The sequence below is a fragment of the Kickxella alabastrina genome, assembly GCF_025024165.1.
Source record: "Kickxella alabastrina strain RSA 675 chromosome Unknown BX661scaffold_7, whole genome shotgun sequence".
Taxonomy (NCBI): domain Eukaryota; kingdom Fungi; phylum Kickxellomycota; class Kickxellomycetes; order Kickxellales; family Kickxellaceae; genus Kickxella; species Kickxella alabastrina.
The window spans coordinates 650,149-670,019 of NW_026251478.1; the positions used below are offsets into that span (position 1 = coordinate 650,149).

The 19,871-nt window shown below is 46.6% G+C and overlaps 6 protein-coding genes across 6 annotated transcripts; 2 read left to right on the forward strand and 4 right to left on the reverse strand.

Moving 5' to 3' along the window:
* Positions 1-265: 265 nt before the first annotated feature.
* On the reverse strand, positions 266-2,311 carry BX661DRAFT_170201 (uncharacterized protein; the record flags this gene model as incomplete). The annotated part of the gene is made up of 3 exons (XM_051533593.1): positions 266-1,687; positions 1,932-1,985; positions 2,126-2,311. The coding sequence occupies 3 exons, from the start codon at positions 2,309-2,311 to the stop codon at positions 266-268; spliced, it is 1,662 nt and encodes a 553-aa protein (XP_051392856.1).
* An 8,944-nt stretch (positions 2,312-11,255) lies between these two features.
* On the forward strand, positions 11,256-11,483 carry BX661DRAFT_141977 (uncharacterized protein; the record flags this gene model as incomplete). Its single annotated transcript, XM_051532913.1, has 1 exon — positions 11,256-11,483. A coding segment is annotated over one exon (228 nt), but the record flags the coding sequence as incomplete, so codon positions are not given.
* A 743-nt stretch (positions 11,484-12,226) lies between these two features.
* BX661DRAFT_92128 (uncharacterized protein) lies at positions 12,227-12,789 on the reverse strand (the record flags this gene model as incomplete). The annotated part of the gene is made up of 1 exon (XM_051539593.1): positions 12,227-12,789. A coding segment is annotated over one exon (456 nt), but the record flags the coding sequence as incomplete, so codon positions are not given.
* Positions 12,790-13,240: 451 nt separating this feature from the next.
* BX661DRAFT_197559 (2-oxoacid dehydrogenases acyltransferase-domain-containing protein) lies at positions 13,241-15,280 on the reverse strand (the record flags this gene model as incomplete). The annotated part of the gene is made up of 5 exons (XM_051538140.1): positions 13,241-14,378; positions 14,438-14,591; positions 14,740-14,815; positions 15,154-15,162; positions 15,188-15,280. The coding sequence occupies 5 exons, from the start codon at positions 15,278-15,280 to the stop codon at positions 13,241-13,243; spliced, it is 1,470 nt and encodes a 489-aa protein (XP_051392859.1).
* Positions 15,281-15,897: 617 nt separating this feature from the next.
* BX661DRAFT_197560 (glycosyltransferase family 2 protein) lies at positions 15,898-17,024 on the reverse strand (the record flags this gene model as incomplete). Its single annotated transcript, XM_051538141.1, has 2 exons — positions 15,898-16,788; positions 16,959-17,024. 2 exons carry the CDS (start codon positions 17,022-17,024, stop codon positions 15,898-15,900), a joined length of 957 nt encoding a protein of 318 aa, XP_051392860.1.
* Positions 17,025-17,791: 767 nt separating this feature from the next.
* BX661DRAFT_180510 (ribosomal protein S4) lies at positions 17,792-19,871 on the forward strand. The gene is made up of 2 exons (XM_051535484.1): positions 17,792-17,945; positions 18,878-19,871. Exons 1-2 carry the CDS (start codon positions 17,943-17,945, stop codon positions 19,670-19,672), a joined length of 798 nt encoding a protein of 265 aa, XP_051392861.1. The 5' UTR covers positions 17,792-17,942; the 3' UTR covers positions 19,673-19,871.

Consider the following 19,871-nt stretch of genomic DNA (forward strand, 5'->3'; position numbering starts at 1 on the left):
AAAAAGAAAATATGAAAAAATGCGATGTGAAAGTAAAATGTAAAAAAAAAAATGAAAAAAAATTCAAACGGACCTTGTGCTTGTGTGTAGTTTTTGTTGATAATGTTGTTGAGGGATTATACAGCTTCGAAAATGGCCTTTCGGTTGTCCAAAATAAACTTGACCAACTTTGCAGACCGTCTTATATCCAATGCAGCGTTCGTCGGATCATTGACAGTCGGAAAGATAGTTGGGCCGAAAACAATACTCAGATTCTCCGAATTCATCATATTGAACTCCTGGAAGCCTGCACTTTATCCAAGTGCGTGAACAGAAATGCCAGCGTGGTTTTGTAAGCCTGTGGCAACGACCTAATAGCATCCGCCAGCCCACTGATCTTCTGCGCCAGCTCCAGATCTTCATCTCTACTGTAATTCGCCTGCGTATTGTGTCCGTCGTCCAACTCATCCGAGGGGAAATACTCCAGCATCGCGCTGCGCTGCGCTGGAGGAATAAGTCCACCGGGAAGCTCGCGCAGGTACATCTTGAGTACGCTGGCAGCGTTGTTAATGTCCGAGGCGCACGAGCCAGAGCACAGATCGACCTGCTCGGCGTCCAGGTCAAACTCGTTGCGCAGCTTGGTCACCTGCGAGCTCTGCCCGGACTGCCTGTAGATGCCCTCGTTCTGCAGGCCAAACGACTCGACGGCCTCAGCGCACTTGGTCAGGATCGTCGGCACCTCACGCTGGTCGCGCTCAAGCTGGACGTCGAGGGGAACACCAAATATGTGCTTGGGGTTAGCGTACATGCGCGCCACCGACGACATCTCGTACTCTCTGTATGGGATGCTCGCGCGGTTAATGCGGCCGCCGGACTTGGCTGTCGCCTGCAAGTACGCGTCCAGATCAGCCTTGGAGTCGATATCACCAACCATCTCGACCATGCCGACGCCACTACCGTCCATGGGCTTGAGCGTAATGGCATCTGCCAGCACCGCCGACTCGTACGTGTACGCGTACTTTCCCAGGCTAAACTTGAGGAACTGGTCGACCTCCTCAATGAGCCCCATGACGCTGGCCAAAATTTTGGGCAGCTGCGCATCGTAGAAATCCCTTCGCATCGCGTTGGTCTGGTGCAAGAGCCGCTTGTACGCCTCGTTGGCCATCTTGGCCTTAACCCCGGCCTCCTGCCCCATTCGCTCAAGAGACTCTGGTGTCGTCCCCTTGTGCTTGCTGAAAATGCCCGAAACTGCATTGCCCACGTTTTTGGTCTTTGACAGTGCCGACGATGGCCCCCCTCCCCCGCCTCCGCCGGGAGCATCGTTTTTGCTGCTTCTGACCAAAAGCTTCTCCCACTCCACGCATTGCATCTCGTATTTCACGCGCGCCTTCTCCAGCAGCACCTCCGTGTCCTCGATGGCCTTCTGGTACTTTTGCTCGGTCTCCTTCAAGCGCCGGCGCACGCCCTCTTTGGTCTTGACGTAGTTGCCCAGGTAGTCGGACATCTCGGAAAGGGTTATTGAAAACTTCATGCGGTTCGACGCAAGTGTTTCGTGTACTTCCACCAGGCGCTGCCAGGCCGCGTACTGCGTGCTTTGCCCGGCTCCTGAGCGGTCCATCATCTTTAGTGTGTGCTGCGCGACCTTTTGTAGGCTTCGTCCGTAATCCTCCTCGACCTTGGACCGATTCTTCAGGAAAGAAACCGTTTCCTAAGACAAGACAAGATAAAAATAAGTGCAATTCAGTGGGAATGGGTGTTGGATTTTTAATAGATTACACAGCACGAGCGCAACACATGGGGTACAAAAAGGAGGAGGTTGTGAAAAGAAGCAAGTGGGGGTGCGCAGCGTTGAGTGGACAGAAATTCAGCAGAACGAAAAAGAAGGCGGGGGGATTGGAATTGGAGTTGGGATTGAAAGTTGTTCTTGTTCTTGTTCTTGTTCTTGTTCTTACCTTGCAAGAGTTTAGGCTCTGCCGAGACCGTTCCAACAGCATTGCCAGACCACCCTATATCCAAAACAGAAGAAAAGGGTTTAGTAATGGCAACAAATAAATGAAAAATACACACACACGCAACATACAAAGAAAAATACTTTAGTCTCTAGTGTTCAGCCCAGTTTCTCACCACTCTTCAATAAAAAACGTACATCAATCTCTGTGAGGTCCACTTGCGTCGATGACAGCTGCATCGACGAGGCCGCAAAGGACAGCTGCGACGGATGGTGGGCTTGTGTTTCGTAGCTATGTCCGCCATCTATCGTCGCCCCTGTGTTCGCCGTATGCACCGATGCTACACCGGCTGTGTCTGACCTGTACACCGTGTTAGCAGCCATATTGCCCGAATTCACGCTGGCTTGGACCTGTGCGTCTGTGTATTCGCCGTTCGTCGTCATTTGTCACTCTCTTTGTGTCGACTAGTGAAGCTGGGCAAGAGGGAATGTGTGGGTGAGAAAGAATTGGGATAAAATGTAGAGATGAATTGAATAAAGTAAAAAGAAGGAAAAAAACAAAAACAAATCGTGAGCGGAGTAAAAATAAATATATTGAAGAAAAACAGGAAATGTAAGGAGAGAAAGAAAGGGGGTGGGGGTAAAGAAAAAAGGAGAGAAATTCAAACCTTGAAGAGAGGAGACTTGTGGAGTTTTATGCACCTTTAATTTTTGTGAGACTTTAGAATGTTGTTATTATTCTTGCTGTTGTTGGAGGTTAATAATAATAATAATAATAGCAGCGAGAATGAAAGGTGTTGTCAAAATATTTATACACAAAGAAATAATTGTTCAATGGGGACAGAATATTTTAAAAGTATACCTCACAGAGAAAAACGACAGTCGCAAAAAAATAAGAGTGCGTCATTTTCAATACAATTGTTTTGCCATGGGCTGCATGAAGCATATGCGCGTTGGAAAAAAAGGTAAAAATGGTTGAGCGGATACAGGGGAGGATGGCCAAAAAAGACCAAGCGCAGTAAAAAACTAATAATAAAAAACATCTGCATTACAAGTCATCATCACCCACTCGCTTCAGCCGCTGATTACTCAAACCTTTAATCGAGAATGGGTTCAGAGACACTTGTGAGAATAAGTGGGCATTAACACCACTGGAATATGAAATAATATATGGGAAATAAAGAATTGGCTATCTCAATCCTGCGCTGCTTGGGCTCTTGCTCGTCTTTTGCCACTGATTGCGTGAACCGAGCAGCAATCCTCGGTCCCTCGCTGAAGCAGTTGGAGATGATGCGCATGTTTAGGCCTGCTGCAATGACTCTGTTCCAAAAGCTCCATCTGATTCCAGGCGCTGTTTCTTTAAGCGAGGAAGCTGCATCATCTAAAAGAGAGCAGCGTTAATAGACATTGATTTGCGTGCATAATCAGGCAGAGGGAGGGTACAGAAGGAGGAACGAAGAAACGAAGAAAGTGATCCCCCACCTGGTTAATAAATATAATAGAAAAAGAGGGTGCACTCTCTAATATCATATCCATGTTACTTGTCAATTCGACATAGCAAATGCAATACTACATGTTGAAAATATTACAATTTCATGTTCTTTCAATTCAATTTTTTTTGTCGGATATGTTTGGCGGCTGGACTGATATTGGACCGATGCCCACCGCCATCAAGTTTCCAATTTTAATCCAAGCCTGAAATCCGTCGAGCAAAAGCACTCGTGGCCAATGATTTAATTTCTTAAAAGAATCGCGATCTTGTTTGAGATAAAGAATTTTTGCCAGCAGCCAGTGTATATTGTGACAACTTTTCCTAAATAGCTTATGACCGTTTTCAACAAGCACAAAATGGAAAAGATTTGCAAATGAATCGGGCGACAACAACAAAAAACCCCGTCAATGGTTGAAAGACGGTCGAAAACTGTGATGATTTTTTACTTCAAACGCGGATCCCATTCTAAATATGTAAAGTACATGAGAAATATCCAAAAATGTTAATTTGCAAATTGTTTTTATTTTTGAGCCAATCAGCTAAATACTGATCTCGCGATCCGGTGGTACCATTCCCATTTTGAAAAGCGGAGAGGACGGAAAAAAGGAGTGCGGCGAATTTTTCTTCCTATAGGCCACATTGTTATATAACTCGAGCCTTTGTATATACAGGCATTGATTGGTTAAATGTCATTCAAATATATAAAAATGGCACCATTTAAAACACAATGCTATCGTCCAATAATACCAGGAGCACGCGCAACAGCCAAAGTATTCCCAGTCTGAATTTAGCATATTGTAGATCGGTCCGATCCATTCGGTCCGATCCATTCGGTCGCTCAAAATTGAAGATACGGATGAAGATGGACACGGAAGAAAGAATTAGCGAGGGAAATCATTTTCAAAGATCAGGTATGCCGGTTTAAAATCAACAAAACATCAAGAAAGACAAAATATGGACGGGCAGCTGGTGATTGTCAAAATAAAAATAAAAATTTGCGTGGGAAAAAAATTGTGTAGGTATCAACCTAAAATTGATGATTGGTGGTGGGCGGCGATGGTAGCGGCAGAGAGACGAGCTTATGATGTAAATCCGACAAATATTTCCATTAAACTTTTGTCGGCTTGAACAAACAAATATATTTCTTCCGTTTGTGTTAACATGGGTGATGATGGAGATAGGTGTAAAAGCACGTGCTATTGCTCATTTTAACGTCGATATAGTGCAGATCACATTGCCGTCTGTTGACAAGACAAGACAAGACGAGACAAGGCAGGATGGGACAGGACAAGGCAATATCCGTATGTTTCCGTTTGCATCAGGTGAAAATAATTTGTTTTAGATGTCCTGTGCCAAAATAAGGCCTCATTGGCAGTGTCAATAGTGCACAATTATTTTCTTTACATCGTCAATCTTTTATTTGCTCGTCATTAAATCAAAAGTCTTGTCTAAAAATGTTATATTTCAAAACCGTTGCTTATAGAGCCACGAAAAATATTAAATTTTAGAATTGTGCATTCGAACCTTCTTTTATAAAAAGCGGGTATTCATTCATACTCGGACAACTTTAAAGCACCATTCTGTTGTGATCTTTCCCACATATTTGTCAAAGCAGAGATTATGCATTCATAGTGGTATCTTTTAGGGGGAGGCCACTCATCCATGCATTTGCCACGACTGGCAATATCCTTGTTTTAGGATAATCGGATTTTACAACGTAACTGAGACATTTTATAAAACTTTTGTCTTCTCAGATGCAGGCAAAAGTGAGGTGAATATTGCTCTTTTTATTTCGATTTTGTCTTGGGAATAAGAATATCAATTAATTTGTTTATTTGTGTACTTGGCTGGAGATAAGAGCGAGCTTTAAGGTTTTGGTAACAATCACCATATAAGCTCGGCTGAGCCGAGAGCTCGGGGGCTAAGTCAATTCCAAGCGCCCATTGATGCAGTAGCAGCCGAGATGGCATTCAGTCATTGTAGCTGCCTATACAATGGCAGAATGGGAAGACTCAATAGGAGGTTGCCCGAGTTTTGTTTTAATAAAGATTTATTAGACTCATTAATTCTGACTTTTACCACATAAGCAATGAATACAATATCGAGGAGTACAATAATACAAACATTCACGCGTCTTTTCAAAATGCAATAATAAAATATACTCCCCCCATACTTTTATCTTTCTTTTATATAAACTTGTTTTTACTCACTTCATATATGCACAAAATGCATTTATATGCATATTGTTGGCCAGAAAACGGCGTCAAGCGACAAGCTAATTTCTTCCCCTCCCCAAATTAAAATAAAATTCAAAAAAATTCAAAATAGCCACCCGTCCATCAATCCTGATTTTTTATTTGAACTTGGGTATGGTATATGTATGCAGAAAAGCAAACATCCGCAAATCATCACTTTACCGGCCATTCGAGTCTGTGCTCTACGTGGTGATTTACTTTATTCTGCTGCACTTTACCGTATAAAAAACCCTTGTGCTCTATTTTTTATTATCTTGTTAAATTATAGCAATCGTCAGCAGGGCCAATGTGCATACGACGTGCTTGATAAGCGTTAAAATTTATCTTGTGAGCGGGCGATATGTGAGCAGTTTTTTTATCCATTGTGACAATCATCTGTTTGCTGGGCATGGGATCAAGATATTTATATTTAGCTGCAAGTCCAAAGTTTGTCACGCCTTAGGGAAATGTCTTGTGCTGCAGTTGATAAAGGTTTCCTGCTTGTAATAGCATGCAAGTGGTGCCTTATTCTTTCCACATGTAACATTAGCCGAAATCCATGACACTTATAGATGTGACTTGGTCATTATGCCGATTGGAGCTTTGTGTGCGCAATTCAGAAAATTGCCACATTTTACTCCGTCTCCCCAAATGCAGATAGCCCGTTAAAAAAACATGTCTTTCCAGCTGAATCCAAAGCTGCCTCACGAGCGTTATTCTTGGCGCCCCCCTCTCACACCACCTGATAATACTCATTAATTTAGATTTCAACAGTTAAAGACGCATCATTAACATGTGCACGGGTTCCGAAAAATAGGGCCACACTACGCTTGTCCGAAAAATAAAATAAGGCAATTCATGCGAGGTTTTGTTTTTTATTTTACCCCAAGGATAAACAAATAGGTGAAGCAGCACAATCAATTTTTTGTTGCGCTTTTACATTTGTCCACCTTAATCTGCCCACAAAGACAGAAAGAAAAATATAACAAAATACAGGTTCGAGAGATGCAAAAAAATGCACAAGGATGCTTCCAGTTTTGGTTCTAAACAAACAAACACCCCCTTTACCCCCCGTCCCTTCAGCCCAGTTGACACCAGAAACAGCAGGAAAAAGAACCTAAACTTGCACTATTGCGTTCCTTTATGAGGCCTGGCGCTTTTTTCGACGCTGAAATGCATAGTTTTTTTCCCCTTCCAGCTGCCGTTTTTGTGCATGCCCAGTCGGACTCACCTTCTTCAATGCCGGCAAAAAAAGCCCGGGTTCTTTGTTTATTTACACTCTGCATGTGTATAATTGCAATACATTTACAGTGAGTGAGTCTGGGCAAAACAAGTACGTGCGTGCGCATGTATACAGTCACATTTCTATATATATATTTTACAACAAAGTATTTATTGCAGCAACCCGGGCCAAAGCGCAATTTTATAACACTCAAATATCTGTCGGAAAAAGTAAACCAATTTGAATCTCATCAGACCCACTGTTATTGGCAGACAGAAAAAAGAACAGGTTTTTTTTGCTTATTCGCTGTTCAGGATTGGCGAGTAAATTGAGATACATATCTGCGAAAGTCCATTGTTGCTTGGACCTCCCACTTAAAAAACCGGACCGCTCTTCAAAATACATTGTGGCCGAGTGACAAGTGAAATGAAAAGATGGGCAATTGGAATGAAGATGGCCCGCCCACCTCACTGAACCTCTCGATTACAAGCATCAAGGGAGCGTTTTATTTTCATTTTTTGTGCGACCCATCTATCTGGCTGCTCGTTCAGCGAGCAGAGAGCAAGGAGAGCAGCAAGAAGGCAAGATTTTAGGCCCATCATTTTCCGATCGCCCGCTCTAACGCAAGGCAGCAGGGAAGGGGGGTCCTGCCACCAAGCCTCTTTTTACATTTCTTTGCTGCGATGAATAATCCCATTGATCATTGCCCAGGTATCTGGGCATGTCTTAGAGGGAGAGGGAGATTGCTGTGGCTCCTCCAAGGATACTCCCCTCTACTTTTTTATAGCCACCTGACGCTTGAATGGCCTTAATAAAAGTGAAAAGCAGTCCCTTCCCCCACGCTTCCCTCTGCTCTGGTGCTATATAACAGAAAGGAGGGAGGGATAATTCCAGCAGACAGTCATCGGCTGTTATATTTTCCCTTCCTCGTTTCGAAGTGCAAACAAAGCACTATGAGAACCAAAAATATTGCTCATTTGTTTCTTGATTGCTACTGGCCCCCCACGGGAACCCTCACAGCGTTTGGCCTTCCCCTCTCCCTCTTTCTCTTGTCAAAAAAGCCAACTCAGTCCAAGAAAGGAAAGGGCCTCTTTCGGCTGATGGTGTTGACATTTTATTTCGTCGGGCAAGGTATCCACGCTCCTGTGTGGTTCCGTCGTGTTGCGGAGGAAATGTCCAAACAAAGAGGCACAATTAAATGAGGCATCAAGCGTGCTTTCGATAGGACCAGTCAGAAATAAAAATGCAAAACGAGATGTACAAATCTGCTTTAAAAACCCCATCCACACCCCCTCCTGGTATAGAACCCAATGCTTTTGTCGCTCTTCCCGCGCTATGAATCCCAAATCGCCTTCTTTCCCCCGCCTATTTTTGTCCCTCACTATCAAGAAGAGGAACAAAAACAATCACACTGGAAATGCAAACTTTTTTTGAGCAGTTTATCCTTTGTAGCTTCCTTTGGCACGGATATATTGGAAAATTGTTCGGCATACCCGCTTTTTTATTTCAGTGTGCACGCTTGTCCCTCCCTCCTCTCTCCGCGCATCGGCAGGAGATACAGGTTTTGTGTTGCTTTGTCTCGTCCAATACCAGTTAAAGAGCAAAAAAATTAGCGGACGAATAGAGGGGGGTGTACAAAGCCCAATTACAAGAACCTTCATCTGTACCCCCCCTCTCACTCTCTCTTGTCTGTCTGCTCGTGCTCTACATAAAAAAATAAGCAGGCCTATCTGCCACTTTTTTTTGCAAATCGTTCGAGTCATTTTTTGTCCTTCGATTCTATCTGCTTGTGCCTTATAAACGCTTGTTTTTCCCTCTGCCTTGTTATTCATATTTTGACACACCAACTCTTGTTCTCAAGTCTCTATTTCTTTTCTTATAACTCGCTTTTTGTACTCAACAACTATAATCTATCATCTATCTTACAGTTTTCTTCTTGTACGCTGAATAAGGCTTACTTTTTTGATTTTTATTTATCTCAACGCCGGAATCTTTGTTTCTCTTATCTTTCAAGCGTATACAACCACCATATCTCTTTGTCGTTCGTTTGTTCAGTGTCGATATAGAATTGGTTTAGTTTGTTCGCTTTTTTATTATATACAACTACACTCTACAGGTAAGGCTAAGCAAAAAATACAAATACAAAAAACATGTAATATTATCGGCAATTAGGGAAAAAAAACAATAAGGGTTTATGCCTTTTTTCAATTGCCTTGCTTCGTAGATCCTGTGAGAATCAAGGCTATCTGAGAGTAACACTTTTTTTGTTTGTTCGAATAAAATAAAAAAGTTGGGGGTGGCAATTACAGGGTGCGTTGATTATATTTTTTAAAAAGCACAAGTCCGCAGGCCTTGGGAGAGGAGAGAGATTGCAGCGTGTGGACTTTAAAAAAAGCTCGTGTTTTTTGCCTTTCTTCTCGATTGTTCTGCTTTCTCATATTCCCCCGGCCAGTTCGTCTCTATCTCCAACAGGATCCAACTCACTTTGGACCCTTTTCTTTCCTCTTCCTTTTCCCTCTTTTTTGCCCAATTGTCTGTTGATTTTCTGTTTTGCTGTTGCGTATGTATATCTGCACCTGTTGTCTTTTTTAATCCCGGACTGAAGCCGCATTCGTTGTGACGATGCTGCAATTACAACCAAACGCATATCCCCAATGGCATATATTGCATTGGGCGGCTTTGTGTGTCTGTGTGCATGTTTGAGAATTTTTTCTCTGGACTGCAATATTAAATTTCATCAATTACCATCCCACTTTTTCTTTCTTGACCCCTTGCATTCACACTGTATTGTTTTGTTCTTTTTTTCCTAATTGCCGCAATATTTTGGTTCTACATGTTGCATCATTCTACCAACAGCAACAACAGCTTTTGTCCCGCTTAGTTTCTTAAAGCAGAGCTTTCTATTTTGAAAAGAAGCCGAGTTAAGCTTTGTGTTGCCCAACATCTTTATTGTCATAATTTTATTTATCCTTGTTTGATACTAAACAACGCAATAAAAATCCTATATCGCTTTTCTTTTCTTTTTCATGTAGGTTGCTTTCTTTAAAGTTATTTTAAAAGGGGCGCCTTTAATTTTTTACTGCCTCGTCTATTCATCAACAACACACAAAAAACAAGACTCCGGGAGTTTTCCTATTATTTTTTCACATGGCATCATCAATTGCCGAAAACGCAGCAATCTCGGTTCACATGCAGCAGCACGGTGTGGGCGTTGATCACTCGCAAAAGACTAACGTTTATTATCACGATGGCGGCGCTGCCGCTGCCGCAGCGGCAGCGGCGGCAGCGACTGGTGTGATCAACCACTGGTCTGGAGATTCGCACCAGTACCAGCAGCAACAGCATCACCGAGGCAGCAACACCACAGACACCGCTTGCAGCAGCCCATTGGACACTCCACTAGTCAAAGTCATGCAGCAGCAGCAACAGCAACAGCAGAACGGTGGATCCGTGGCAGTCGGGCTCAGCAAAGACTCGGCAAACGGAATGCCGGCACAGCCGACGCCACCGCAATCCGCGTCTTCCCATGGGTTTGTCCAGGGCGGAGCTGACGCATGGCGCACATACAGCCACTCTTATCACCAGGGCATGCCGATGTCCGCGCCGTACTCCACTGCATCATTTGCTTCTCCCAATTCGTCGGGCATGTCGATTGGGCTTGAGAGTAGCTCGTTTGACCACAATACGGCGGCCACAGATTATTACTACAACAGCAGCCAACAGAGCAACCACCATCAACACAGCAGCAGCAGAACAACCAGCACCCGCTCCACTACCACGCAGCGGCAGCGCAAAATCAGCAGTTCCAGCACCCGAACTCGCAGCAGCAGCAACACAGCCAGCACCCGCAACATCATCAGCACAACCAGCAGAACCAGCAGCAGCACACCAGTTCCAGCATAACGGTCTTCACCAAGATCCGGGAGCGTCGCAGTTTGATCCTGCTCAGCTGCCGCCGCCAATGGCGGATCTTACATGGGCGACTTTAGCCACAACATGTACGCTGGCGCGCCCGAGATTGTCTCTGCGCCGGCGACTGTAACGCACTTGCCGCCCATTGACTCGGCAGGCACCCTGGCCCGCCACAGCTCGTACTTTGGCATGGCCTCTGTGCCGGCGCAGGGCACCTTTGACTCCATGTCGGCTGCCGCTGCGGCTGCTGGCACCGGCCATTACTTGGCTGCCGCTGCCGCGCGTGGTCAACAGCCGTACCCGTCTCCTATGGTTGTCGGCAGATTTAACTTGGGCATGCCGTCGGCCGGAACCCCCGGTGTCATCCCAACCCCGCCTCCAGCATCACAGATGCAGGGGCCGCCGCCTCTGTCGGCCATGGGTCCCGGCAGCATGTCTGTCCCTTCGACACCCATCCGGTCCATCGGCATGCCGCGTATTAATGGCCACGCGCAGTCGTCGACGTCGCAGCGTAAGCGGTATCTGTGCACGGTGTGCCAAAAGATGTTTGCTCGGCCTTCGACCCTGGCAACTCACATGCACTCGCATACCGGCGAGAAACCCTATGAGTGCACATGGGATAGCTGCGGTAAGCGGTTTTCGGTCATGAGCAATCTGCGTCGCCATCAGCGTATCCATGAGCGGCAGAGAGCCAAGTTTGCTAATATGCAACAGCAGCAGCAGCAGCAAGTTCAACAGCAGGTGCAGCAGCAGCAGGTCTATCATAATGATAGCGATAGCTCGAGTGGATCGACCACGCCACTGGCTTCGCAGATGTTGCATAATGTGGGCACTGTCGGTTCGCCGATCTCGCAGCTTGGGCATCATATGCTGCCTCCGCCTCCTCATTTTGTCCAGCAGTCCGGTATGGCCGGCAATCCTGGATCTGCAATGGCGCAGCATCACCACATGATGTCGCATCCCGGCCAGCAGCAGCACAGCCACTACCAGCAACATCAGCACAACACCAGCACAACACCACCAGCAGCAGCAACACCACCACCAGCACCAGCAACAGCAGCAGCTCCCACACCTTCATCAACAGCTCTCGCATCACCAACACAGCAGCAACATCAGCAGCAGCAGCAGCACCACCAGCACATGTCACTGCATACCATAGGGTCAAATGGAATGCACGATGAGCTTCCCGACGTCGCATCTCTGTCGGTCACCAATGCTGCCGCTGCCGCTGCTGCAATGTCTGATCCCGGTATGCTTCCTGGCATCAGTACTTCGTCCTCGACTATAACTCATCCACCACCCAAAACAGCCTCAAGGAATAAAACCATTTAATTTTTAACATTCCCTTTTTTTCCTCTTCCCTTTTCCCTTTCACGACTATTTTCATCTTTAATACCTCTTCATTCCTCTTTTCCTTTTTTACATTATACATACATATATTTAGACATACATATATTTTTATTTACACATAATATAATATAAAGTTTGTCGATTGAGATTGGCAAGGCGGTTAAACGAATGAAAAAAGGTGGGTGAAAAACTGTTTTTAAGGGCGCCATCCGTGGCTCATAATAACCTCGTCGCCATCCGTGTTAACTTGAACTTGGAACCACAGTATCTTATTGCCACTGGCATCATTACCATCATATGCCAGATAGAAATGCGGCTGACCAGCACTATCCGCATTATCATTATTTCCAAGCACAATGCCGGGCATCTGATTTGCAAAATCCGGGTCGTCTCTTCTAATGAGGTGGTCTAGGGAACTGCCCATGTATGTGGGCGGGCCAAACACTTCTCCAATATTTTCTACTGGCGAAAGAGGGGAAAACTTGGATAGATTGGCATTGTAGACAGCAGAAATATTGCTGCTCGGGATATTAGTCGAAGACATAGTGAGTTTTGAAAAAAAAGAATAAAAAGAATGAATAAATGTAAAGCTTTGGAAATAAAGAGAGAGAGAAAGAGAGGAAAGAATAAGAAAAAAAGGATGCTCAAAAAGTGTTATGCTTTTTTATTTATTTTATTATTTGGATGTCTGGGCCATTCTTTTTTTATATTATTCCTACTTGGCCAGCCCTACCCGTCACAATCTTTTTTCTTTACTCCACACTCTCCACTCGTATGAGAGCTTGAAAAAAAGTGATGCATGATATGAAGTATGACGTTTTGTGCGCACTTGTGATATGTGTGACCAAACCACCCTCTTCCCTCTTATTTTTTTCACCTTTACTTTTCTGGGATAAGGGTGTGAGGTAGATGAGGTGAGGTGTGTAATCAAAACAAAACAAAATATTAAAATAATAAATAATCCTGATCTTTTTTCCCCCCAAATTTTTTTATTTAATTAATCATGCCAAGAATGAAGAAAAGCAAAAATAATGAAAAGCGTACAAAAGTCAGTCAGTTACAATCCAACAATATACACATAACATACTAACCAACTTTTTTTTTTACAGCAGGAGAGTAAGAGGGTTCTCAAGGTATCCCTTGAAGGCCTTGAGGAACTGAGCACCCGTGGCACCATCAACAACCCGGTGATCCGCCGACAACTGCACCGACATAATATCAACCGACTTGAATCCCTTCTCCGAAGCCTCATCCAACACCAAGCGGGGCTCCGTCGTACCCACGCTCAGAATGGCCGAATGGGGAGGGTTAATGATAGCCGAGAAGGACGTAATACCGTACATGCCCAAGTTGGAAATAGTGAAACTACCGCCCTGGAACTCCTCGGGCTTCAGCTTATTGGCACGAGCGCGGGTAACCAAATCACGAACATCGGACGAAATAGCCCGCAGTCCCTTGGCATCGCAAGTCTTCACAATGGGAGTGATAAGACCGGCGGGTGTGGCGGCGGCCACGGCGATATCCGCGTGGTGGTGCTGGCGGATGAACTCTCCCTGCCACGAGCTGTTGACATCGGGAACGTCGCGCAGAGCGCTGGCCGCGGCCTTGATGACAAAGTCGTTGACTGACAGCTTATAGGCACCGTTGGCCGCCGTGTTGAGAGACTTGCGCAGCTTGTTCACATTATCCATCGTGATGTTCTGCGTCAGGTAGTAATGAGGGATCGTCGATTTGGCCTCGGTCAGACGCGTGGCAATGACCTTGCGCATGTTTGTCAGAGGGATATCCGTGAAACCAGCCGAAGTAGCAACAGCAGCAGGGGCGGCCTTGGCAGCCTTGGGAGTGGCAGGCGCAGCAGCAGCAGCAACAGGGGCAGAGGCAGGGGTGGAAGCAGCAGCGGGAGCGGCCTTGCTGGCGCCCGAGGCAACAAAGCTCTCAATGTCAGCCTTGATGATGCGGCCGCGGGGACCAGTGCCAGAGACCTGGGCAAGGTCAATGTTCTTTTCCTTGGCCAGGGTCTTGGCCAGAGGGCTCGCGAAAATGCGCGATCCATCGGCAGCCGGAGCTGAGGTCGAAGCAGCAGACTCCTGGGCCTTGGCAGCAGCAGCCGGGGCAGCAGCAGTCTCCTTGGTGGGCTCGGCAGCGGTAGCACCACCAGACTGGGCCTGATCCAGCGAGTAATCAGCAAATGCAGCGACATCCGACTCGTTCTCAACAATAATGGCAACAGGCGACTCGACGCTCAGATCCTTGGTGCCGGTGGGCGCCAGGATCTTGGCCAATAACCATCCTCCTGGAACTCAAAGTCCATCTGGGCCTTGTCAGTCTCGATCTCAACGAGAACATCTCCGGGCTCGATCTTGTCGCCGATGCTCTTCTGCCACTGGCCAACGTTGCCCTGTGTCATGGTGGGTGAGAGTGCGGGCATGCCGACGATCTGGTGAGTGGGGTAGCCTAGCCAAGAATTTAAATATTAAACAGAGATCCACAAGCAAGGTTGAATGCGCATTAGTCAGTATACGATGCTTGGAGAAACAGGGGAAAGAGGTGGGTGTCGCCTTGTACATTACGCGCTTTATTGTGGTTGGTTGTCCCTACTTACTCTTCGAGCTGTACTGACGAGCAAGGCCGCTGGCAGGAGCAGCAATGGCACTGTTGATGCGAAGGTTGAACGCCGACTGAGCAACGATGCTACAAAAGAAAACATTTGTAAAAATTGAAGAGTTAACTAAAAATGAAAAGAATATATTATATATACATGCGATTCACTATTCGCTAAAAAAGGCGGGTGAGGTATGTGCCACTATACACTTGACCATGTAAAAATTTTCTTTGGTGGTGACACACACACGACAGTAAGGGGAAACTTGACACAGCAAGAATATAGAGAAATTCAAAGTGACCATTCAGATTGTTGCCATTTCTGTTTTAAAGAATCGCAATTGAATTCACAGAGAACAAGAGCGGTGGTTGCAACTGACTCGTTCAAAATAGAAAGAAAATGTAGAAAGCTTACCGAGACGTGCTGATGTGGCGGCAGAGGCACGTACAACCATACGGGCGGTTGCGGGAGCGGCGAGCTTGGCCGAGCGCGACAAGAGGCGGGCCAACTGGGAAGACTTTGAGGCAGCGACAGCAGACATTATTGATTATTATTTTTCTTTTAAAAAAGAGGCAAATTTATGTAAGAACAGAAAAAATATCGTAAGAAAAAAAGAAGAGGTGAAGGAAAGAAAGAAAAAAGGTTATAAAAAATACAGTGTGCACTCTCGCTCTCCACTCAAGCTCGAATGGATGAATGGATGGGGAGACTGATGTTCGGGCCTTACGGCACAATTGATGGTTTTCAAGCTGTGGGTAAAACCGGAACCCAAACCCCAACCCCAAACCCGACCTGGGCTGCAAAAAAGGCATTGCTAGTGCTTCGCAGCGCTGAGAGTAACCTGGTGGTGCTCTTTTTTTCCTATTACCCGTGCCGACACAAAAGCCAAATAAAAAACCGAATAAGGATATTTAAGCAGCTAATCCAGCGCTCACTTCTATATTTTTTCCCGTCAAATATCACGCACGATAAAGAAAAACCTTGTGCGCGATGCTCGGTCAGTGGCTATAAAATATCCGCTCTCTCAAAAGCAGACCACAAGCTGCTGATCACCGGTAATCACAATCCATTGGCGCTGTCGAGCCCAGTCCAAGCCCTGGGTCTGACGAACACAGCACAAGAAAGTAAAAAAAGAGATACTGCATAAAAAAGTATTGCCTATTTGTTGGAAATCGTCCAGTTGCCCAGCATGTAGTTCAGGCGCACAGCAAGCAAGTCCAGCGCCATCTGGATCGAATCACGAACGATGGACATTTTGCTGCCAGCAACTTCGTGCCAATTAACAGGCACCTCGACAACGGGGATGCCCTGGTACCGCGCAAGCAAAAGAATCTCAATATCAAAGATAAACCTCTCCACATGCATATTGGGAAACACCAATCGAGCAGCCTTGCGACTGAATAGCTTAAATCCACACTGCGTATCGCGAACCCCACGCACGCCCAAGATAGTCACATAGGTGTGGAACCCCCACTGCAGAAACGCCCGGATATGGCTGCGCTCGACAACCGTTCCGGACAATGCCTGGTTGTTGCGCGATCCAATGGCAATCGCCAACCCATCACGCTCGCTCTTCTGCGCGCAATCCAATAGAGCATCAATGTCGCTGAAGCGCGTGGCCCCGTCAGCATCGCAGAAAATAAGGTAGCGCCCCTGCGCGCACAGCATGCCCTGGGTCACCGCCCCGCCCTTACCCCGATTAATAACGTGCTTGACTGCCTTGAGCTCCTTGATACCGTGCGTGCGCGCAAACTCCATAGCCATATCCAGTGTTTTGTCCTTGCTGCCGTCATCCATGATTATCAGTTCATAGGAGAACCCAAAGCTCTTCTCTCGCCGCTTTGCCACGTAGTTGCGGACGTCGTTCAGAAGCACCGGCAGCCGTTCTTCCTCATTGTACGCAGGCACGATTATCGACAAGTCCACTGTTGCGCTGCTGTCCAGATTGCCGAGTCGCTGCCGTTCGTGCTTCTCGTCGATGCAGATGAAATAATTTTCGCTGTCTTTGCGCGGGCGCGGCTTGGGGCTTTTGAACCGCACGACCAGGGCCTACAATTTGTGTCGGTTGTGTGAAAGGATAAAAAAGATAAACGAAAAAAGACATGCAAAATAGGCCTTAGTGGGGAATGTGGGAGTTGTGCGTGAGGTTACCCGTCACTTGGAGAGCCCAGTTGCAGTAAATGCTGGGTGGTTGGTGCGGTTGTTTGGGTTCAACTTACAGCGCACACGGCGACGGCTGATACACAGACAGCAAGCACACACCCCGCGAATTGTAGCGAGTGCATTGCGGCGAATGAATTCAAATATAAAGTACAGAAAAAGAAATGGAAATGGAATTTAAAAAATAATAATTGACAAGAGAAATGAGAGACAGTACAGGGGGGGAAATGGAATTCAAAAGCAGAAATGAAATTCGAAAACACGAGTGTCCAGACTGCTGTGTTTTTAAACCAGCGGTCTGTCTCTTTCTTAAAAGAGAGAGAGATAAAAGGGAACAGCTTTTTCTTCCACTCGAGTGGACGATGAGGTGTCGAGTCAACAACAAAAGGAACAACCACAAAGGGAAAACAAAGGCTTGGTTGATAAAGATAAAAAGCCACCGCATGCATTGCGCATTTGCCTACTTCATCATTTCCCTCTTCCTATTTTTGCATGAGCGTGGTGGGCCGCTAAACGCTCCAAATGGCTGTTGGCCACACCGCATATACCGTGTTCAAAATAAAACATGCTCTCCATCGCTCCGAAAGTGTTCAAAAGCAAATATCAGTTTTGAAGAAAGTAAGTACTCCGGCGAGAGTTTATATCAGGCGGGTGTGAGCTGCCGCCCCGATTCATCATAATCCGTTCGTCACAGCCACAACACAGCCACAAAAGCTTCAAAATATTAAATCAACAGATCAACGATCAACAAGCACCACAACAGGTTTTTCTCATTGGCTGTGTTTGTACAGCATGTTGCGCATTTCAAGGCGCACTTTCTGCCTCCAAAGAAAAATAAATTGGCTTGAAATACTGGAGAGCCGCAAGTGCGTGCGTCAATTTTTAAAATTAACGTGTTGAAAAGCAGCAGCCTCCCCATCTTGCTATTAGCAAAAATAGCCTGGCGCCTAAAGATGACTTGGACCTCTCTCTTTTCGCCTGAGGTCTTCTCCAAATCAATACTCTTGAGTAGAATATTTTTACATAACCTCTGAATATTCATCATGGTAAATATCAGACAGAATAAAGGCGAAACTCCGTTAGCCACAGGACGGCTGAACTTGCATCCAACAGCGATGAATATAATGGATGCGATATGATCCAGGATGGATGCGGCAAACAGCAGGCAGGCATATTGTTGGGTTGGCACGACGAGTCATTTTTTGATGGATACGGGGCAAGGATAATTAGAGAGAGGGGCCGCGAATTCAGAGATTCACATTTGAATCTCAAACATTTTTGAATGAGAATCGCGTTATAGCAATCGCTTTGAGGAGACTAGCAGCGGGAGAGTGGGGGATTTCTTGTATGAACGAGCGGTTTTTTGGCTGGAGCGAACAAAGGCCCTGGTTGTGTGCAAATACATAAACCGGGGACCCTGCTTGAGCGGAGCATTAGTGAAGTAATTCCTGGATGCTAAACTCTGATTCGAAGCTAGCCAGCTGCGACTTTTTACATTGGAATCGCCTTGCTCTGTTGCTCTGGTTTTTGCTTTCCTTAGCAACGGACCATTGGGCACAACGCCAACCCAGAGCAAAATCCCCCATTGCGCTTTGCTTGTGTTTACGCACTGGCGCGGCATATGGCGGCTATCCTTGCAGTGCCTAAGCTTGGGCTTGTGGCAGCTGGCCGACAGACAGAGCCAGGCTGCGCTGTTTTTTTGCTTTTGAGTCTCTTGATTTGAGGCACTAGAGCGCGCGCTCATGTGCACACACGCGTATTTACAGACAGGCTCACCTATCGATTTATGGACATAAATATGCCGGCGTCGTTGGGCCAACATCTGTTCCTGCTTGCTCGCACTCACGCGTGCACTTCCATTGCCGACTACTGCGGCAAGCGCTTTGCAAAACTACAAACTTTCCCAAAAGTAACTGATTTACTAACTCAACTCTATGCGCACTACCCGCTCTTTTACACCCATTTCTCACCTTGTTAGGCTCGCGGACCCAAGAAGCATATGAAGCGTCTTAACGCTCCCAAGCACTGGATGCTGGACAAGCTTACCGGCACCTACGCCCCTAAGCCCTCTGCCGGTCCCCACAAGCAGCGCGAGTGCCTGCCTCTGATCATCTTCCTGCGTAACCGTCTGAAGTACGCTCTGAACGGCCGCGAGGTCCGCAGCATTCTCATGCAGCGCCTGGTTAAGGTTGACGGTAAGGTCCGCACTGACTCGACCTACCCCGCCGGTTTCCTGGACGTCATCTCCCTCGAGAAGACCGACGAGCACTTCCGTCTTGTCTACGACGTCAAGGGCCGCTTCACCGTCCACCGCATCAACGCCGAGGAGGCCAAGTTCAAGCTTGGCAAGGTCCGCCGCTGCCAGCTGGGCGCCGGTGCCGTTCCCTTCATTGTCACCCACGATGGTCGCACCATCCGTTACCCCGATCCCCTGATCAAGGTTGACGACTCCGTCAAGATCGATCTTGAGACCGGCAAGGTTGTTGGCTTCATCAAGTTCGAGGTCGGCAACGTCGCCATGATCACCGGTGGCCGTAACATGGGTCGCGTTGGTATCATTACCCACCGCGAGCGTCACCTCGGTGGCTTCGACATTGTCCACGTTAAGGACACCAAGGAGCGCTCGTTCGCCACCCGCCAGTCCAACGTCTTCGTTATTGGCGATGGCAACAAGCCCTGGGTGTCTCTGCCCAAGGACAAGGGAATCAAGCTCACCATTGCTGAGGAGCGTGATGCCCGCCGGGAGAAGGCTGCCGCTGAGGCCTCTGCCTAAAGCTCGTATACTATCGGAGAGGAGGGTTTAAAAGAGGGCGCGGCTTTCGTCTTTTTTTGCCTCTAGATGTCGTTCTCGCTCTTTTTTCCCCTTTGAATTGATTTTAAAAAGCAATTTAATCGCATAAAATAAGGCACTTTTGCTGTGTATATGTTTGTGCTGTTGATTCTTGTGCTGCTATGCTTATTGAGTGGATGAT